Below are 17,781 nucleotides of genomic sequence, written 5' to 3' on the forward strand. Positions count from 1 at the left end.
TTCTACTAACACGACTTGAGAACAACAAAACAAACCCAACGCAAAGTAAAGAAAAACACAAAGCAAAACAAAAATGAAGTAAAGCAAAAAAGCAAAACAAAAACAGAGGGAAAAATATTTACGATTTATTTTTAACTAACATGACTTGAGAACACCTAAACCAAGCCAAAACAAAGGAAAACAAAAAACAAAACAATGACTGAATTCAGCAGTCATTCAGAATTCAGTAATGCTTATAGTGGCTCCATCACAATTAAAACCCCATTTTATTGTGTTTTTCATCAAATGGGGGCCAGGTCCTGTGGTCTAGCCCTGCTACGTAAACTCTGAAGGCCTCTGCCCTATTACTAGACAAGGTAGATCAGTCCGAAGCCGAAGAGCTGACAGGGAGCCTGATAGCTGGCACTCCACTGAAAGATACAACCTCTTTTCAGATTTCGAGAGACTCCATTCACAGGTTCATCTGAGGTGGGTAATTGCTTTCTCCCTGAAGCAGACAGCTCATTATTTCTGGCAACCAGCCTGCCACGACGAAGTTAGGGGCAGCGTGAACCAGAGGTCTAAAAACGCAAATAATCAGGGAAATGACCACCCCAAACTGATTAGAGAACACCCAGTGCAAATGTCTACTTGGTAGTTTAAAACACAAAAGGTAAAAATAATCAAAGTTATTAGCTTTCTTGTCCCTGTAGATTACACAGCCCATAACTAAAACACTACTGTAGTGAAGCAAAGACAAAAGAGATGGTGAATTTGAAATTAAATTAGCAAAAGCTCATCATTCATAAACAATGGCTTTGATCCCATGTGCATTTTGTGATACATATGCTTCCGTTCCATGCATGTGGTTTATTGTTTTAGATAATGAGTCACTAATCAAAGCCTGGTACTTCAGCGAAAATTAGACTTTGCACAATGAGACTGAAAAACTTCTGCGAGTCCTAATTACTAATATGACAGAGCTTCATATTTAATAAGGATACAGCCTTGAAAAAAAAAAAAAAAAACACAAATCACAGTAACCTGCACTGTTTACCCCATGGACACAATGAAATGCTAAATCACCTCAAAAGCACCCTGAGAATTAGCACCAAAAGGTCAGAAACATGAAAGGGAAAGAAAGACTATAAACTTAGACTTCATTAAGAAGCAAAACTGAGAAACTTTGGACAACAAAAAGAGTTTTCACACCTTTTTTTTACTGCTGGAATATCCAGTTTTGTTACATGGTAGCCGGACAATAATGACCAGCTGAGATTCCAAAACGTGGTTATTTCCTCAGCGTGGTGAAATCATGTTGGAATGCACATTAATCAATAACCAAATGTCATTGACAAAGGAATAACATCTCTTGGAGATCAATGGTGACTGCGAAGCATTGTTGTGTAACGCACTTTGGCAAATCTGATACATACCTTGTATCCTGGGCCTAGTTGATGGATGGCGAATATCTGAGCAGGGTTTAACACTTCACTGAACACATAGATGGCTCCAAGCTGTCCGCAGAAGACTCGGTTGGCGTCTGCGGTCTCAGATGAGCCGAGGAAACATTTGTCATAGCTCTGTGATAAGCACATGAACAAAACAGCTTGGAGTTCTCCGTAGCAATCTCTCAAAAGTGAATAGTAAAGGAAAAAAATTGAGAGCTGGTGTGTAAATATAGTGGACGTCAGTATGCAAACTTCATACTAAGCGATTATCGGTTCACAGCGTAATTGAGATGTAGTATTGCAGATATGTTATTCAGTGCTGAAACCTGCCTATTAGTTTAATCAAAATCGACTCCCAGGAGATCTGAGGTTTGCACTGCTGGTCCAACCTTTTAATTATCTTACATTGCTTTCAGTGAGGTCCAGCAAAACAGAGGCAAAGGTCTGTGAATTTTAATCAAATGTTTTTAGCCCTCTGATAATATCTCATAAAAGGTTTGATCTGGGATAAAAACAGGTCTGTATTTCACAGACAGCTTCAGAGTTTCTACATTAGAGTGTTCCAAGTTATTAATCAGAATTTTTGTTGTGTGTATTCCAAACATAAAACAATTAGCTGACACTTTTATCCAAAGAGACTTACAATGGCTATATATGTCAGAGGTCGCACGCCTCTGGAGCAACTAGGGGTTAAGTGTCTATTTTTTTTTTTTTTACGGATGTAGTTATTCATACTTAAACATATATAAAGGCAAATCTACAATATACATAAACAAAACCTACTGATTAAGAAAACGTTTTTTGCATGATAGGCTTGATGTGGTAGCAGAAATAAACGTCATTTACAGTATATATTCTGAAACTGTGATAAATCAATACATCTTTCATAACTAAATTTCACACTGTGCACACAGTGGTGATGATAACACTCTGAGACAACATCCGGCAGCTACAGACTGAGAGAGCGATAGCAAAGTGGTCTTACATCGTTGGTGTTGACGTGCCAAGCCATGTCACCATAGGAGACAAGCTGTCCGTTTACGTAGCAGCGAATCTCACTGTTTCTCCAGCGGTTGTAGATGTGAACGATGCTAATCATGTACCACTAGAGGAGGAAAAAAGTTATTACATTGTGATTTTGTCATCATTAAAAAAAAAAAACAATTTCATTTCATTTTATTCTCTCGCACAATCAATGACTTATCAGTGCTTGTTATTCTAAAGAAAATAGATAGATACACTGTCAAGTTACATTAATACATCATAAAAATTATAGACTGATAATATAACAGTAAATGAATTAAATGCTAATTCCAATAATACTTCTTGAAAATAGGCTAATTTTCCAACTCCCCTAGAGTTAAACAGTTGAGTTTTACCATTTGTAATCCATTCAGCCAATCTCTGGTTCTGGTGGAAGCACTTTTAGCTTAGCTTAGCATAGATCATTGAATCTGATTAGACCGTTAGCATCTCATTCAAAAATGACCAAAGAGTTTCTATATTTTTCCTATTTAAAATTTGACTCTTCTGAAGTTACATAGTGCATCGTGTATTTTCAGGCGCTGCGTAATATCAATATGTTTTCTGTCGGTCTTAGTACACGATGTAACTACAGAAGAGTCAAGTTTTAAATAGGAAACATAAAAATGAAAACTCTTTGGTCATTTTTGAGGGGGTCGCTAATGGTCTAATCAGATTCAATGATCTATGCTAAGCTAAGTTAAAAGTGCTACCGCCAGACACGGAGATCGGCTGAATGGATTCAAAAAATGGTGAAACTCAACTCTTTAACTCTAGGGGAGTTGGAACACGAGCTTATTTAAAAAAAAAAAAAAAAAGTAGAGTGTACCTTTAACGAGTAAATGATACAATAGTTTATGAAATCAGGAAGATCGGGAAAAATTACAGATTTCCATTTTTTTTTTTCTGGCCCTGGAAGCATGCATTTCAACCCAAAACCATTTTCATGGGCAGCCAGCAGAAGGTCTAATGCAGCTAAATTTGCATTTAGATATAAATAATACATCAGATCTTGAGTGAGAAGAGAAGAGAGGAGAGGAGTGGAAGCAGACAGAGGCAGAGAGGAAATGAAAGTGAGGAAGTAAAGGCAGGTTACTTAGCAGGAGACAAGGGTCATTACATTTCTGTCAATGTGCCACCACATGACATGTCACAATATGGTGCAGTGTTTCAAACACACTGAAGCTCACATCATTCAGGACAAAAAGCATGCTGCTTGTTGTATATTTTTAAAGCAACGCAACATGCAACAGAGCTGTTTTTAATCATTTTCTCTTTCATACTAGTTCATTTTTAAATCAACATGAAAACATATCCATTTAGCTGTTCTGACAAACACATGCATATATGCATGAACTATGATATTTCTCTATTGCCATTTGTTGTTGTTCTTTAATCCTCAAAACAAAACCACATACAAAATCTAATAGAGTTGCTATAATGCCTGTTACCGCTCATATTAAGTCACTAAATCAAAATTTCAAAGCTGTAATTAGGAAGAAGAAAAGAAAAATAAATAAAAACCCTAGAGAAGTCTAAAGCACTGGAGATCAGAAGAATTAAACAGTTCATTTACCGTCCATGCGAATGAAAATATGATTAATCCAAAGAAATGTGGCTTCTTAAACTCTTATAAAACAATGAAATGTCGTTTTAATCATTAGATGGATCACAAGAAGTCTGAATCACATCACTTATAATATTTACACTAAACACTTACAGTACATGCACATTAAACACATGAAAATGAAAACATTAAAATTAAATTTCTGTAAACATCCCATTTATTTTTTTGTTATAACGAATTATTTATAAATTATATAAATTATTTATTATTATTATTATTTTTTTTTTTTTAAGTTTGTAATTCATTTTATTTTATTTTGCATTTAAATAACATCTTATGTTGCACATCAACTCAAAGTTTCACACAATATGCAAATCTGCCCCATGTATGTGCAATTAACCTATAAGATTTCATTTTGGGAAAGACTTTCCCGACCTTGGCAGGCCCGTTGTTTTAAAGCTCAACAGAGCAACTATGAGTAATTAACATTTATAAAGATTACATCAGCTAAAAGCATTCAATTTTGAGTAAAAAAACAAGGAAATCATTTATTAGACAGATGTTTCAAAACTGCAGCAGCTGTGCAGTGATTTCCAAGAGACTTCCCTTCGATTCAACAAAACAAAAACAAATATAGAAAAGACCTTAGTTATCCCATTTCCTGGGGTTTAGTAACAGCTTGTAAACATATTTAGCCCAGTTAACTGGATCGTGCATTTTCCAGCACAGCCTTGTGATTTTCACTGAGCATCACAGCAAGAAAATCCACAAGTGCATCCACTCAATTCTTCCTCCTTCACAGCACCATCAGTAGATTACTACAAATGCTAGTAGGGGGGAGAGAGAGAATCAAAGCTGGAAATGAAAGACTACCTTGCGGGGCTGAAAGTCATATTTCACGCAGTGCTGGAAACCTTTTCCTTTCGACTTCAACGATGTCACAATCAAGCAGTTCCCAACAAAATGTGCCGAGTAGCCGATGCCTTTGCTTGTACGGAAACTGAAATTGGAAAATTGAAAAATACATACAATATACAGCAATTCATAACATATGGATGTGCTATGTTTGAAACATCTACATCAGTTCTTCTTTGAAAAAAGCTTAAACCAGGTGTGATCCTGTCAATCCCAGTTTAGCCTTGGAAAACCATATAAACTATATATTTATATACTTTAAACTAGCTTAGTTTGGGATGGTTTTTGGACACTTTGGCTGGTCAGACTGAAAGAAACATCTAAGCTGGTCTACAAGCCAGCATAAAAATATATATTTTTTAAACTTATACCCATCCAACAGACTAGTTTGACCAGACCCGAAAACCCGAAAACCAGCTTAGGCTGGTCTACAATATTTTAAGCACAGTATGTAGATTTCTTGATATGCATTAACTGGTTTTCTGTTCCAAAACAAACAGAGAGGAGCGAGTAATACATCACCGTCGCATACAAGAAAACTAACAGCACAAGAGACCGCTTTAGAGTCTTCAAGAGCAGAGAATAAGTGTGATTTTCAGTGTCAATCAATGCTCTGTTTTTTTCGTGAAACATCCCCTTTTATTCCGAATCTGTGTCATGCACAGATTGAACTCTGAGTTTGTGTGAGCGGTCCTGCACTTGGCAGCTCCGGCTACAGATCTGGCAGCAAAACAGCAAGCAGGACCCAGCGCTCGCTTTCAAACGCTATCAAACGCTAGCTAGCGTTATTAGCATGGCAGCCTTCAACAACGCTGTTTTGTAACCTCCTCACAAAGTCTGGGGCAGCTTCTCAATGCCTGGATCTACATAATGTATGGAGGAACTGAACTCAATATTGTGAATTTTTTTTTTTTTTTTTTTTTTTTGTGGATGTTCAAAAATGTACGTTGTCCTTCTTTCTCAAAACACACTCACTCCTTCTCCTTCTAGGAACATTTTCCCTCGCTCCTGGAATCCTGGCCAATAAATACATGTCTGTACTACTGATCTGAGCTCTAATTACCCACAAGTCTCTACATATGGTGCTCTTTTTGCCTGGCTATTTCCACCCTAGTGTCACTCTGCAGATATTTTCCAGCGATTCCAGAACATTATGCCCTGGGTTCAAAACTCTGTTGGTTAAATCAGTAGAATCCCCTTTTATGTTTGCATAATCCACCACATCATCAATAAAAAATAAAATCCTCTAACAAGCTCATTATATAAGTGGCATAGCAGCCAGAACTCTATCTCTCTGTTAACCGCTAAAAACAAAACCACTCAGTTTAATTTACTTACAGAAGCAGGCGCTGAAGGTCATTTTATTTTCAGCTAATCAAGTTTTATCTATGAGATGACAAAGTTCTTTATAACTGCATTAAAGCATAGGCTGGAAATGTAGTCACCAGTAAAGGTAGGGTTTGTCTTTATCCACACTGATGTTGTTCAGAGGATCCATGCGGAACCAGGTGTTGAGGGTGAAGCCGTTCTGATAAGGCCATTTAGCAATGGGAGGTAACGCAATCGCCTAGCAAAAAAAAAAAAAAAAAAGGCAAAAATGTATTGGAGTCTGTATATGTTATGTAATAATCTTTTAACATGCTAGACATTTGTTTATATCCATCCAGCGCTTCAAAATAAAATAAAATAAAAATAATAATAATTAACGCCATCAAGTTATTGTTTACAAATATCCAGTCAAATAAATATATGTTAAATAGTCACAAGCAGTTTTTAAATGTATTATTATTGGTCTAAATTGATTACACTGTACATAAACTTATATAGAAATGCACACTCTAATTTTACTTTTAGTTTACTTTTGCTGTGAACTAATACACTTAAAGTTATTCTTTAAGAATTTAATTAAAAATACAATAAAACTGTTCAATAATGATGATAATAAGAATTATCATTATGATAGATCATGTAAGACTGGAATAAAAGCTGCTAAAAAGGTCAGCTTTGCCATTGCAATTAACATTTAAAACGTACTAAAACAGACAACAGTTCTTTTAAATTGTAATAATATTTCACAGTATTTTTGATCAAATAAATGCAGGCTTGATCAGCTTAAAACAATTCTTTCTAAAGCATTAAAAAAAACTTACCGGCCCAAACTTTTGAACAGTTGTTTGCATGTATAATGTTGTGAAATATACACTTATTTGTAGAGTTTAAAACGATTGATTCAAATTTTTTTGTGATTTAATATTGGTTATTTATTGGTTAACCATATTATAAAAATAACCATTTAAAAACAACTTTTAATTTAAATTCATGACAACTGAGATACGCTTTCCTTGAAATGCAAAAAAAGGCTAAAAAGCGGGGTCACTCACAGCTGCACTTCTCCCAGGGAAGTTAAAGAAAGTGTCTGGTCCGTGTCTCTGTGCCATCTGAGTCAGCACTGAGAGCAGTTTAACTGCATGTCTTGGCTGTGGAAGACAAAAGTACGGGAGAGGTAAGACAAGTGACTTAAAGAAAAACCAAATCACCCTAACTAAAATCCCTCAGGATCGTCTCAGCAAGAATTTCTGAAATGTTCAACTTTAAATTTAATGTTTTGCCTCAATAAATCAGTTCTGATTTAAGAACATTGATCCAATCTGTTATATTCTCACCTGTTTTGACAAGATAATGAAAACTCATGCTGATCGAAACATTCCAGTTCCATGTCTCATAATTAATTGTTTCATTAAAGCCCCAGTCATAGCACAAGTCTCTCTTTTTGACTCCATAGGGGTACTTCACTCTATCCAAAAACTGAAAACTATTGTCACAACATCCTCACTGTATTGTTAGCGAGCACTCGGTGTACAGTCAATTTCTCTCACCCGAGAGAACAGTGATTCGACACCTGGGCAGGCTTGTTCTGCGGTTGATTGCTCTAGAGGTCTAAAAAGGCTCAACAATCTCAACAACCCCTTGGAGCCCCAGAGCCCTACCTGAGTTTTCACTCATTTTCAGTGGCTTACCCACAATCCTCCTTCTCCTCTCAGCATGCTGAAGAGCAATTTGAGTTCTTTGACGGTGATACTGTAGCTGGCCAGAACTCCTAGCATATCCACCAGCAAGTCTGTTCATCATAGAGAAAACAAAACAAAACAGAGAGACGTTAGATCTGGATTAACTGAAGTGGGCACAGTGTGCATGTAAAGTTGGAATATATTGAAAATCAACTATTGCCATCAAAGAAAGACATTATATTATATTATATTATATTATATTATATTATATTATATTATATTATATTATATTATATTATATTATATTATATTATATTATATTATATTATATTGTGTGTAATATTTACTGTATTTTATTCATTATTATATACAATGGGTACGAAAGTATTCAGACCCCCTTAAAGTTTTTACTCTTTGTTATATTGGCTAAAATAATAAGTAATTTTTTTCTCATTAATTTTCTCATTATATATAAATTTGATTAGGATTATAGCAGATATTAAGATTGAAGGCTAAAGAAATGTCTGCTTTAAAAAAAAAACGAAGCTTTGCCATCATAAGAATGCTTTTTAAAATATATACAAATAAAAAAACACTAAATTTAAATAATATTTCACAATAATACTGTTATTACTGTATTTTTTATCAAATAAATGCAGCCCTAGCTTACCCTTAGAAATGTTTTAGAATTTGTTGTATTACCTCAAACGTTTCACCAGTAGAAAGACAGACAGACAAATAGATGAGTGTGTGTCACATAAACATACATAAATACACATATGGTTCAGAAACAGCACCTAGAGGTATACACTCACCGCTGCGAGGAAAACATGCAAATTTATGCTAATTAATGCCATTTTACACTTTAATTTTGAGTTTCATCAAGTCTGCTGATGAAACTTTCTATGAAGCAATTCAAAGCCCTGCCTTTTAGGACTTTGATTGTGAAAAATGCCATTTAATGTATGCAGACAGAGGAACATGTTGCCCATGAAATACAGATGGAATGAATCAAAAAACATTCTTCTTCATTCATAAACGGTAAGTAAAATTTAATATTGCTCTAAACTGCCAGTCAATCTCATTACCAGACGGTGCAACTAATGAGATTTTTCTCTCAGTTTCTCTTCTTCCTAAGCCTGATGAATTCCACTGCTTAGAAGAAAATCCACATTTCTTCACTCACAGCAACTCCCACACTCTCAGATGTCTAAAATCTAAAAGATTTTGCCCATATCTCGCATATGCTGTTAAAAGCCGACTGTATTTTTTGCACATCTTTCATTTCAGAGCCGTCTAAACATTTTCTGAACCATTTATAGAGCTTTGGGCAAACAGAAAAAAATTTGTTTTATAAGAGGTCAATTCTAAAACTCTAAAAGAGGGTCAGGTCGAGACCACTCACCTGCGATCATGTCATCCACAGAGCTCATTCTGAGCAAAAGCCTCTGAATGAGGCCGACCTCAGTGCTGGTCTGCAGGTTGCGGACACTCTTGCGTAGTATGGCAGTAAACATGCTCCAGATTTCCGCCTGGCATGTGACTTCACAGTGTTCCAGCAGCTCCAGCATGCAGATGATGGCCTCTGCATCCTGGATGATGAAGTTCATCTCCAGGTCAAACTCACCACCAACCAGCTGGAGCAGAAGAGAAATAAAGAGAAGGGACAAGGACAAGGAAAAAAATATAGCTTAGACTCATTTTAAGTAACAAGAAGGAGTGCTTTCCTTCTAAAGCTTGTAGCATCTGTCTAAACAGCTTAACTAAACTCAAAGAAAACTTGAAAAAACAAAAATTCAAATCCTTCTAGTCCTCTTCCGGTCATAAACAATAACTATAATCATTTGGGAATTATAAACACAAATCAATATTTGTGTTCTGTGGACTAAGCAAGCATGAAATTGCAGATTTCAAGACTTGTCTCGAGCACATGAGAAGACTTCAGGCACCTTCTTCAGAGAGCAGTGATGCACACATGTGGAAAATAGAGCCCTGCTTCTTGAGAATTATTTTACAACATTATCCAGAGTCCACAACTCTGTCTAACTTGTTGTGAATTATTGTTGCCAGATGGGGATTGACTCTTGTCACGCCTCAGATCCAAAACATCATTGGTCCCCAACTGGTGGGTTGTGACAAAAATGGTTCGAGAGTTGTTCTGATTGTTTGTTGGAGACCGCAGAGAAAGAAAAATGTGCTCATTATACTCAACAATATTATGCCACAAACTTATCTGTAAATTAACACAAGCAAAATCAGACAGATTTATTAATTAAATTATATTAATTAATTATATTACAAAATAAAATAAAGAATAATTTTATTTATAATAAAATAAAAGAAAAAATAAATATGGGTTCATCTGCTGTGACGATAAAAGGTTTGTAGCAATCCCAATATGTTCTGTAAAGTGAAAAACTGTCAAATGTTCTAAGACCTGAAACAAAACAAGCTCAGAACTGCTAGCTTGAACTTGCTATATAGATGCCCTGCTGTTTTGATTTGACTGACAGTCTACTGTACTCTTTTCTCAGCTGAACAGCTGATGGGCATCATGACAACTTTCTTTTCAGCCTTTATTTTACGAGTGATTTGCATGGATGTGTTAGAGCTGCACTCCCTAACGGACCAAAACAGCATGACGAGAGGCAGTGGAGGAAGCGATAAACAGTGCCTCATCCCTGAAAAAAAAGACAAGCGTTTAACTCATGAAAACGTCCATCAGTCAGTTTCCTCAGCCTTTTATAACATCCTAATGTGTGCAATGACTGACAGTAAAGAAGACAGCAGCAACAATTACAGAGTATAGCAATGCACAGCATGTTAAATCAATTATAATAGTTTACAAAGACAGTTTTCACATTTAACATGCATTTGATAAAAGGAAACCTCACATAAACACTTTAAAAAGGACCGTACTGTCAGAAGTAGCCAGCAGACGGCACACAAACTGCTGCTATCTTCTGTACAACAATGGCACAAATTACTATTTATTCACCAAAAACAATAGAACAAGGTCCTCCTTTAAAGCCAGCCTAAATCATTATGACAGGAAGGTATGCAGCATCTGTCTGACTACTTTCTAAAAACTAATAAGCATGAAAAATGAACAGAAAAAAAAAAATGTTTCTCTGAGAACTCAGCTGAAAACACATCTGGACCTAAAGCTGAACCCAGCGGCACACCAGTAACAGTTTAGCTTCTAAAAGGTTTATGCTGAGGGGTTCTCAAAAAAAGAAAGAAAAAATAAATGGGTAAAAACAAGAAAGTGGAAGTTTAACAGGTAATTAATCTATTCAAACCCCTGGCACAATCTACATACTGAGTTTGATGTCTGGACACAACTTTATACAATATATAATATTTTTGACCATTGCATATATTTTCTATATAAAAAAGATCAACATGAGCTACACTGCACATAAATTTAGAAATGATCACAGAATTTAGCCAAGTCTGTTTTGACTAAACCTAATTTGTGTTCCAATTTGCAATTAACAATGTCCCACAGTCGTTCAACCAAAAGGCAGTTTCACTGTTTTAATAAGACTTGCACATATTTACTTCTGTTTTAAAGAAAACTCAGTGGAGGGTAACAGCATATGAATGAGACTCTAGTTAGTTTTTCTTCCTTCAGTTGTTGTCACAGACTCAAGTACAGAATCATAAAAAACTAATTCACTTTTAATGGCTAAAATCAATCTTCTGAATGAGTTAAAATATCCAATTGTCACGCAGCACTGCTCTTCTTTTAAAAGAGTGGAATATTTATTCCTTCCAGTGTGTGCACTGCATGTTTTGTCACCAGCCATTGTGTTTACTAATTACGATGACTACAAGATTAATCATAGTGTTTATCAAGACATAAAATAAAAAATTTCTTAAATGAACAGTGCAGTCCTTGTTTTCTGTTATCGCTAAATTGTGAAATATATATAATAAGTAATACACCAAAACACAACATGATTGAAACCTGTGCAGAAGTGTAAGCGTGTTGCCAGAAAAGGCCTGCCCATGCAACACAGCTTCTCCTTTAATTACAGAGCTCATCACACTCTGAAGTGAGGTGTTTAATTGCGTGCTCAGATTCTGGGAGTAATTTACATCCATTGTGCGACAAGAGGTAAATGAAGGCACAAAATCAAAGATAAGACACTCATGGTAAAATAACTCTCTCTCAGGCCAAACAGGAATAACTTAAAGTGAACGGTTAATCATGTTAATATGCATTGAATTTCAGTGTCTAAATTAGTAGTTGAGAGTTGCTACAGCTCAAAACACTCACCTAAAATATCTTGACACTAATTGAAATATTTTAATGAAACAACCATTTATTTCTTAGAAGTGCAGAAATATTAGGAACATTGGTGCTTTAAGTACCTTTACAAATCTGAATCCAAACATATACATTTAAATAATGACATATATACACCATACATTTTTTTTTTTCAATGTTACAACTTTAATGTACCTATCTCTCAAATGGACCTTTGACACTCCTAATTGAGATTGTAGATAGAGTGTCAATTATCCATTTGAAAGATTGGTGGCAGTAATGCACTTTTAAGTCTGCGATCCGCCGTAAAGCAAGAAGAAGAAGAAGACACATCACATGCCGGCTGTTGAGAATGCGCTCAGGACAGTTCGGACATTGATGTGAATAAGAGGTAAAAATTGATATATAAATACTGTTAACTTTTTCTTGCACAGACCGATCTTTTCATGTCTTTACACATCAATGTGTCAATCCGAGCTGCAGGGTTTAATTTGGTTTTGTTTGTGTATGTTTTTTTTTTTTACTCTCAAAGCTGTGATTCCCATTCACTTCCATTATATGACTGACTGACAGCAACAGTTTGAGTTAAAAATCTTTTTGTTCTACTGAAGGAACAAAGTCACCTACATCTCGGATGCCCTGGAGGTAAGCAGGTAAACATAAAAAATTATTTTTGGGTGAACTATTCCTTTAAAAGAATAGTTAAATTTACTCACCCTTACGCCATCTATGATATTAATTAGTTTGTTTCTTCATTGAAACAGATTTGGAGAAATTCAGCATTACAGTACATCTAGAGTAAATTTCAGCATATTTAAATTTCTTTGTGAACTATTTCTTCAAACACAATGGCATTGGGAAGTTTTAGTTTACTGGTTCCATTTCTCTCAAAAAATAGCTAGGAATGCTGTGGAAAGAAATGAGGTAGATATCAGCAGAACAGCTCAATCTAGAATCCTCTGATTTGGCACTTGAAGCAAAAATGAGGTTGGAGAGGGAAAGGTAATTGAACAAGATTGGTCAAGATATTTATGAGTCAACACTTAACTTTTATGAGCGTTGCTTAAATGATCAGACTTTTTAGGAAGCTCACATAAAGGCCACAGTGGTACTGGAAGGTGCACTAGAGATACTTTATAGTTTTAGTAAATGCTAAATTAATAAATGCATAAAGTGCAACCAAGGCTGTCATAGTGAGATGTAAGGATAAAATATAGAAGAATGAGGGAAAAAGAAATGACCGATCCAGTAGTGGTGCTGCTTTAAAGATGTCAGTTAGTCAACCAATCAAATAATTGATGATCAATCATATTTGCAATTCAGTTTGTGCCTACAGTAAATATTCTTATTAAAAACATCATGCAAAATAACTCTTTGTTCACATAACTGCACTTTTCTCTTCTGAAAATACAATGCAAGTCTCAAACTTTTGCATTCAGATTTCTAAACAAGCAGCCCTTTTTTATACAGATGAATGTGTGAAAACTCCTGGTACTTTCGTTTTCAGTCATCCAGGAATACTTGTAGTATATCTTACAGATTTTACAATGTAGAAATCAAACCCTGTTCCCCAGGAACACATGCTTGAATGAATGTGTCATAAACCACCAGCGATATGTAATGGTGCACAGCTCGCTTGTCTGTACACAAAAGCAGTTGCCATGACAACATACCCATACACTTCAAAGTAGCTTCTGGCAAAATGAAAACATTCAATTGGCATGCAAATCATGCATTGGCTCGAAAACATGTATTCGTAAACATGCAGTATGTCATTTAAAGTCTACACTTCCAGACTCAATGGAAGCTGTAGAGCTTTTGCTGATGGCATCGCAAGTATACCCTGTCTATAATCTGATTAGCCAAAGTAAGGTAAGCTATGAATATTTTAAACATTAAATATGCATGAAGTAATACATTTATAATATAAATGGTTTTCTTTCTTTCTTTTTTAATTTTTTTATTTTGCTTGTAAAAAAGTCTCCTCATTTCAGAACACCACTATCTATCTAGATATATTACATTACATTTAGCAGACACTTTTAGTCAAAGCGACTTACAGTGCATTCAGGCTATACATATTTTTTGACCAGTATTTGTGTTCCCTGGGAATTGAACCCATGACCTTTTGCGCTGCTAACGCAATGCTCTACCACTGAGCCACAGGAATATATATACATACATGTAGTATGAACTGGAACTGAACACATACAGTACATACGGACGGACAGACAGACACTTTACTTAGACTTCAAATGGCTTAAGGCTTGGAAAATAATCTTAGGTTCAAGGGTTGGTAGTACAGTATACAATTTTTACCTATTCCTTCCTAAAACATCATGAATGTGTTTAGCCTGAGCTTGAAAGTGAAAATGGATTTCACAGCCTCAATTTATCTGCAAATGAATCAGCTGATATGCAATTTCACAGGCACCATCAGCATTCACACACCCATAAAAAGCCATTGAAAATGACCACTATATTATAAAGATCACCCATTAAGCAGCATTAAGTATCTCCGATCGGTAACCAATATTAATTTCCATACATAATATATCAGGGACAGGTTCATGAAATGTTCATAGGAGTTCATGACTGTTAACTTAAAGCTGCGGTAGGTAACTTTTGACGCTCTAGCGGTTAATAAACAGAACTGCTTGCGTCTTGCGGAAGAACATCGTAGCCGGAACTACTTCTCTCTGTTTATGTCTATGAAGAATCACAGAGATACTGGGTTACTCCGCCGCGGTACCCCCGAAGCAATCTAAAATAGTCAGAATATAAACACTTATTATAGGTGCACCCTAGTGATTCAGGACAAGCCAAAAACACGGTTTGGAAAATGGATCCATGGTGTACTCGCTTATTCTATGCATTTTTCTATATTTTGAACATAAACAAAGTTACGGACCGCAGCTCTGATTGGTCATTTTTTACCGGGAGCGATGGAGTTTCTGCAAATGGCAATAGGACCACTGGGAGGAGCAAGAGGAGCTTGATTTTTTTCACAGATTATCTGTCTCATATTCTACTGTCAGGACATAATGACAGGTTTAATAAATATGTAAAAAATATTTTTTTACAAAAGTTCCCTACAGCACCTTTAACAACTTTGACCATACAGCCTACAAAACGATCCACTCAGGAGCTGATATTTAAAGAATCCCCAGGCCTGGCACAGCAGACATGACTGGTGCGAGGAGTTTATGATTAGCAAGCACAACGCTCAGAGGTGCTTTAATCAGGTTCAGCTATGGCAGCCAGCCAGGTCATATGTGCTCTCCCATAGGAGAGAAAATTGTTTAATATCTCTTTAAGTCTTTAATATCTCAATTGTTTCAATGATATTAAATGGAGAGCAAATAAAGACTTTAGATGTAGTCTCATGTTTTGTAGATTCTTCTCCACTAGAGTCTAAAGCGCATGGCACAGGTACACTCATGGTGTGTCCGAATCCACTTTTTCTAGTTTAACGATGGGAAAATGGTCGGCGTGCACAGGCGCATGGTCAAAACAGGTTGTCCCTATTCTCTTAATGAGTAATGGGTGTTTTTTGGGCGTAACGTGCAATAAACCAATCAGAGTGTCATTTCCCATTCCCTTTAAAGCCAGTTGCACTTATGCAATGGTGGATTTGCTATTTACAAATTTTAATTGAATATATATATATATATAGCTTCCCCTCCTCATCCACCACTTTCTGACTAGTTGTGGGTTCAGAGATGCTTGGTTGCCATGGTTATGGGTAGCACAAATCAGACTTTAGCCATTTTTTCCCACTGCACGCTTTCATTGGCTATGAACACAGTGGAAATAAACAGCGCTGATGTCCTATTTACTGAGAGTTATGGTGAGAGAAGGAAGCAAGCAGCAATAGAGATCTCTCCAGGGAAGAGCAGGTGCTCTATCTATTTTATCATGTATACATTTGTCAAGCAGGATACAGGGAAGGTTGTGTCTTTGCCTGTTTTTGAGGTGATAAAAGCGAAAGCGCAAACAGTGCAGCCTGGTTGAATTTTTGCATGCCTGAAGCCACCGTTTGATCACATCTGGTGAAGAATAACTCTCCAGAAAACACAGGCAAACCTGGCTAGTATGCTACCTGAAAGGCTGACATGCATGTTCATGTATTCAGAGATGAAATAAATGCTTAAAAAGAATACATTCAACAGCATGCATCGGAGGTAGATTAAAATGTAATGCTGCTTTTGATTTTTGGGTTATTGGGTTATTGCACAGAAGGCTGGGTTAAACATTCAACCCAGCTGTTGGTTGAAAACAACCTAATTGCTAGGTTTGTCCATATTTTACCCAGAACTGGGTTGTATTTTACCCAGCATTTTTTTAGAGCATCTGAATGACCACAACAAGAGGAAATGCAGTTTTATAACTGAGTGGGATAAAGTACATCAAAACTCCATTTACCAATGAATGCTATTTTTCTGAATTTGCCTGATCATAAAAAAAAAAACAAATTGAGGGAAAAAAAGAATGAAAGTGACATACACCACAAAGCACATTGCAAGACATTCTCATGCACACTGTGACACAAACTCTCTGGAGAAAAGACTCAGATGGGAGAATTCTGCCTGCAGCATTTCCTCTCTCATCTTTGAACTGTCAAATGTCACAACTATAAAGGTCAAGGGAAAAGACAGATGAGAAAGGGAGAGATCAGATACACAAATTAGTTTGTTGTTCCCTCTGCCCCATTCATTCTGGTTAGTTCTCTGCGTGTCACACATCAGGTCCTTTGAGCTTGTGACATTGAGCTAACTGTCAGATCAGCTCTGTATGAAGGGTCCTGATGGAGTTGGTTGGTTGATGTAATAGAAACACTTGGGAATCTGTATCACATTTCAAAATAAATATTAGTAATGTCGTGAAATGTCTGTGATATCCTATCATATTTATTTACTGTGAAAGCATTGATCAAATGTTTTGTGAAAAAAAACTATAGTTGTCACAGTCTTCTGTCTTTCTGTCACTGTCTTCTGTGAGTGTTGTGTTTGTTTGGTGCCATGTGCTCTCTCCTGTCCTTTTCTGACCCCGCCCACCTTTTCACTGTTTAGTTGCTCCACCTGTGTTTCTCCCTTGCTCCCGGACTCATTTACCTTCACTCTGCACACCTGTTTCTCAATCACACACACAGCTGTTGCTCATTGTCATGGACTATATATTCTCGTCTCACACACCACTCTGTCTGGCTGTATTAATTGTGATTTGTTGGTTGTTGCTTGTCCTTTGTGTTTTACATTCAGATTGCTTCTGCTCATATCCCTGTTGTTTTGATTCTGTTTTGTTTTTGCCTTGTTGGCCTTTTTTGTTCTCATTTATTAAAAAGTAATTTTTTCCCTGCACTTGGACCCAGACCCTGTTTCTTCCTCTGCGCGTTCTACTGCGTCGTGACAATGGCAGTCAATATTTGAAAAACTGATGTGAGAATTACATCACTTGCTCACCAATAGATCCTCTGCAGTGAATGGGTGCCATCAGAAAAAGAGTCTTAACAGCTGATAATCTGCAAGTAATACACTTGACTTTAGTCCATCAGTTAACATC

At 36.2% G+C, this 17,781-nt stretch overlaps 1 protein-coding gene across 1 annotated transcript in view; it reads right to left on the minus strand.

Moving 5' to 3' along the window:
- The window catches only part of LOC113058655 (neurobeachin-like), a 220,543-nt gene that overhangs the window by 165,149 nt on the left and 37,613 nt on the right, over nucleotides 1-17,781 (minus strand). The window contains exons 2-8 of the mRNA XM_026226760.1: nucleotides 9,349-9,580; nucleotides 7,953-8,053; nucleotides 7,317-7,412; nucleotides 6,381-6,502; nucleotides 4,894-5,020; nucleotides 2,416-2,535; nucleotides 1,416-1,562 (exon numbers count right to left, since the gene is read on the minus strand). Of these exons, the coding sequence (XP_026082545.1) occupies nucleotides 1,416-1,562; nucleotides 2,416-2,535; nucleotides 4,894-5,020; nucleotides 6,381-6,502; nucleotides 7,317-7,412; nucleotides 7,953-8,053; nucleotides 9,349-9,580 (945 nt within the window). The remainder of the gene's footprint in view (nucleotides 1-1,415; nucleotides 1,563-2,415; nucleotides 2,536-4,893; nucleotides 5,021-6,380; nucleotides 6,503-7,316; nucleotides 7,413-7,952; nucleotides 8,054-9,348; nucleotides 9,581-17,781) is intronic.

This window comes from Carassius auratus, chromosome 40 (genome assembly GCF_003368295.1).
Source record: "Carassius auratus strain Wakin chromosome 40, ASM336829v1, whole genome shotgun sequence".
Classification (NCBI taxonomy): Eukaryota; Metazoa; Chordata; class Actinopteri; order Cypriniformes; family Cyprinidae; genus Carassius; species Carassius auratus.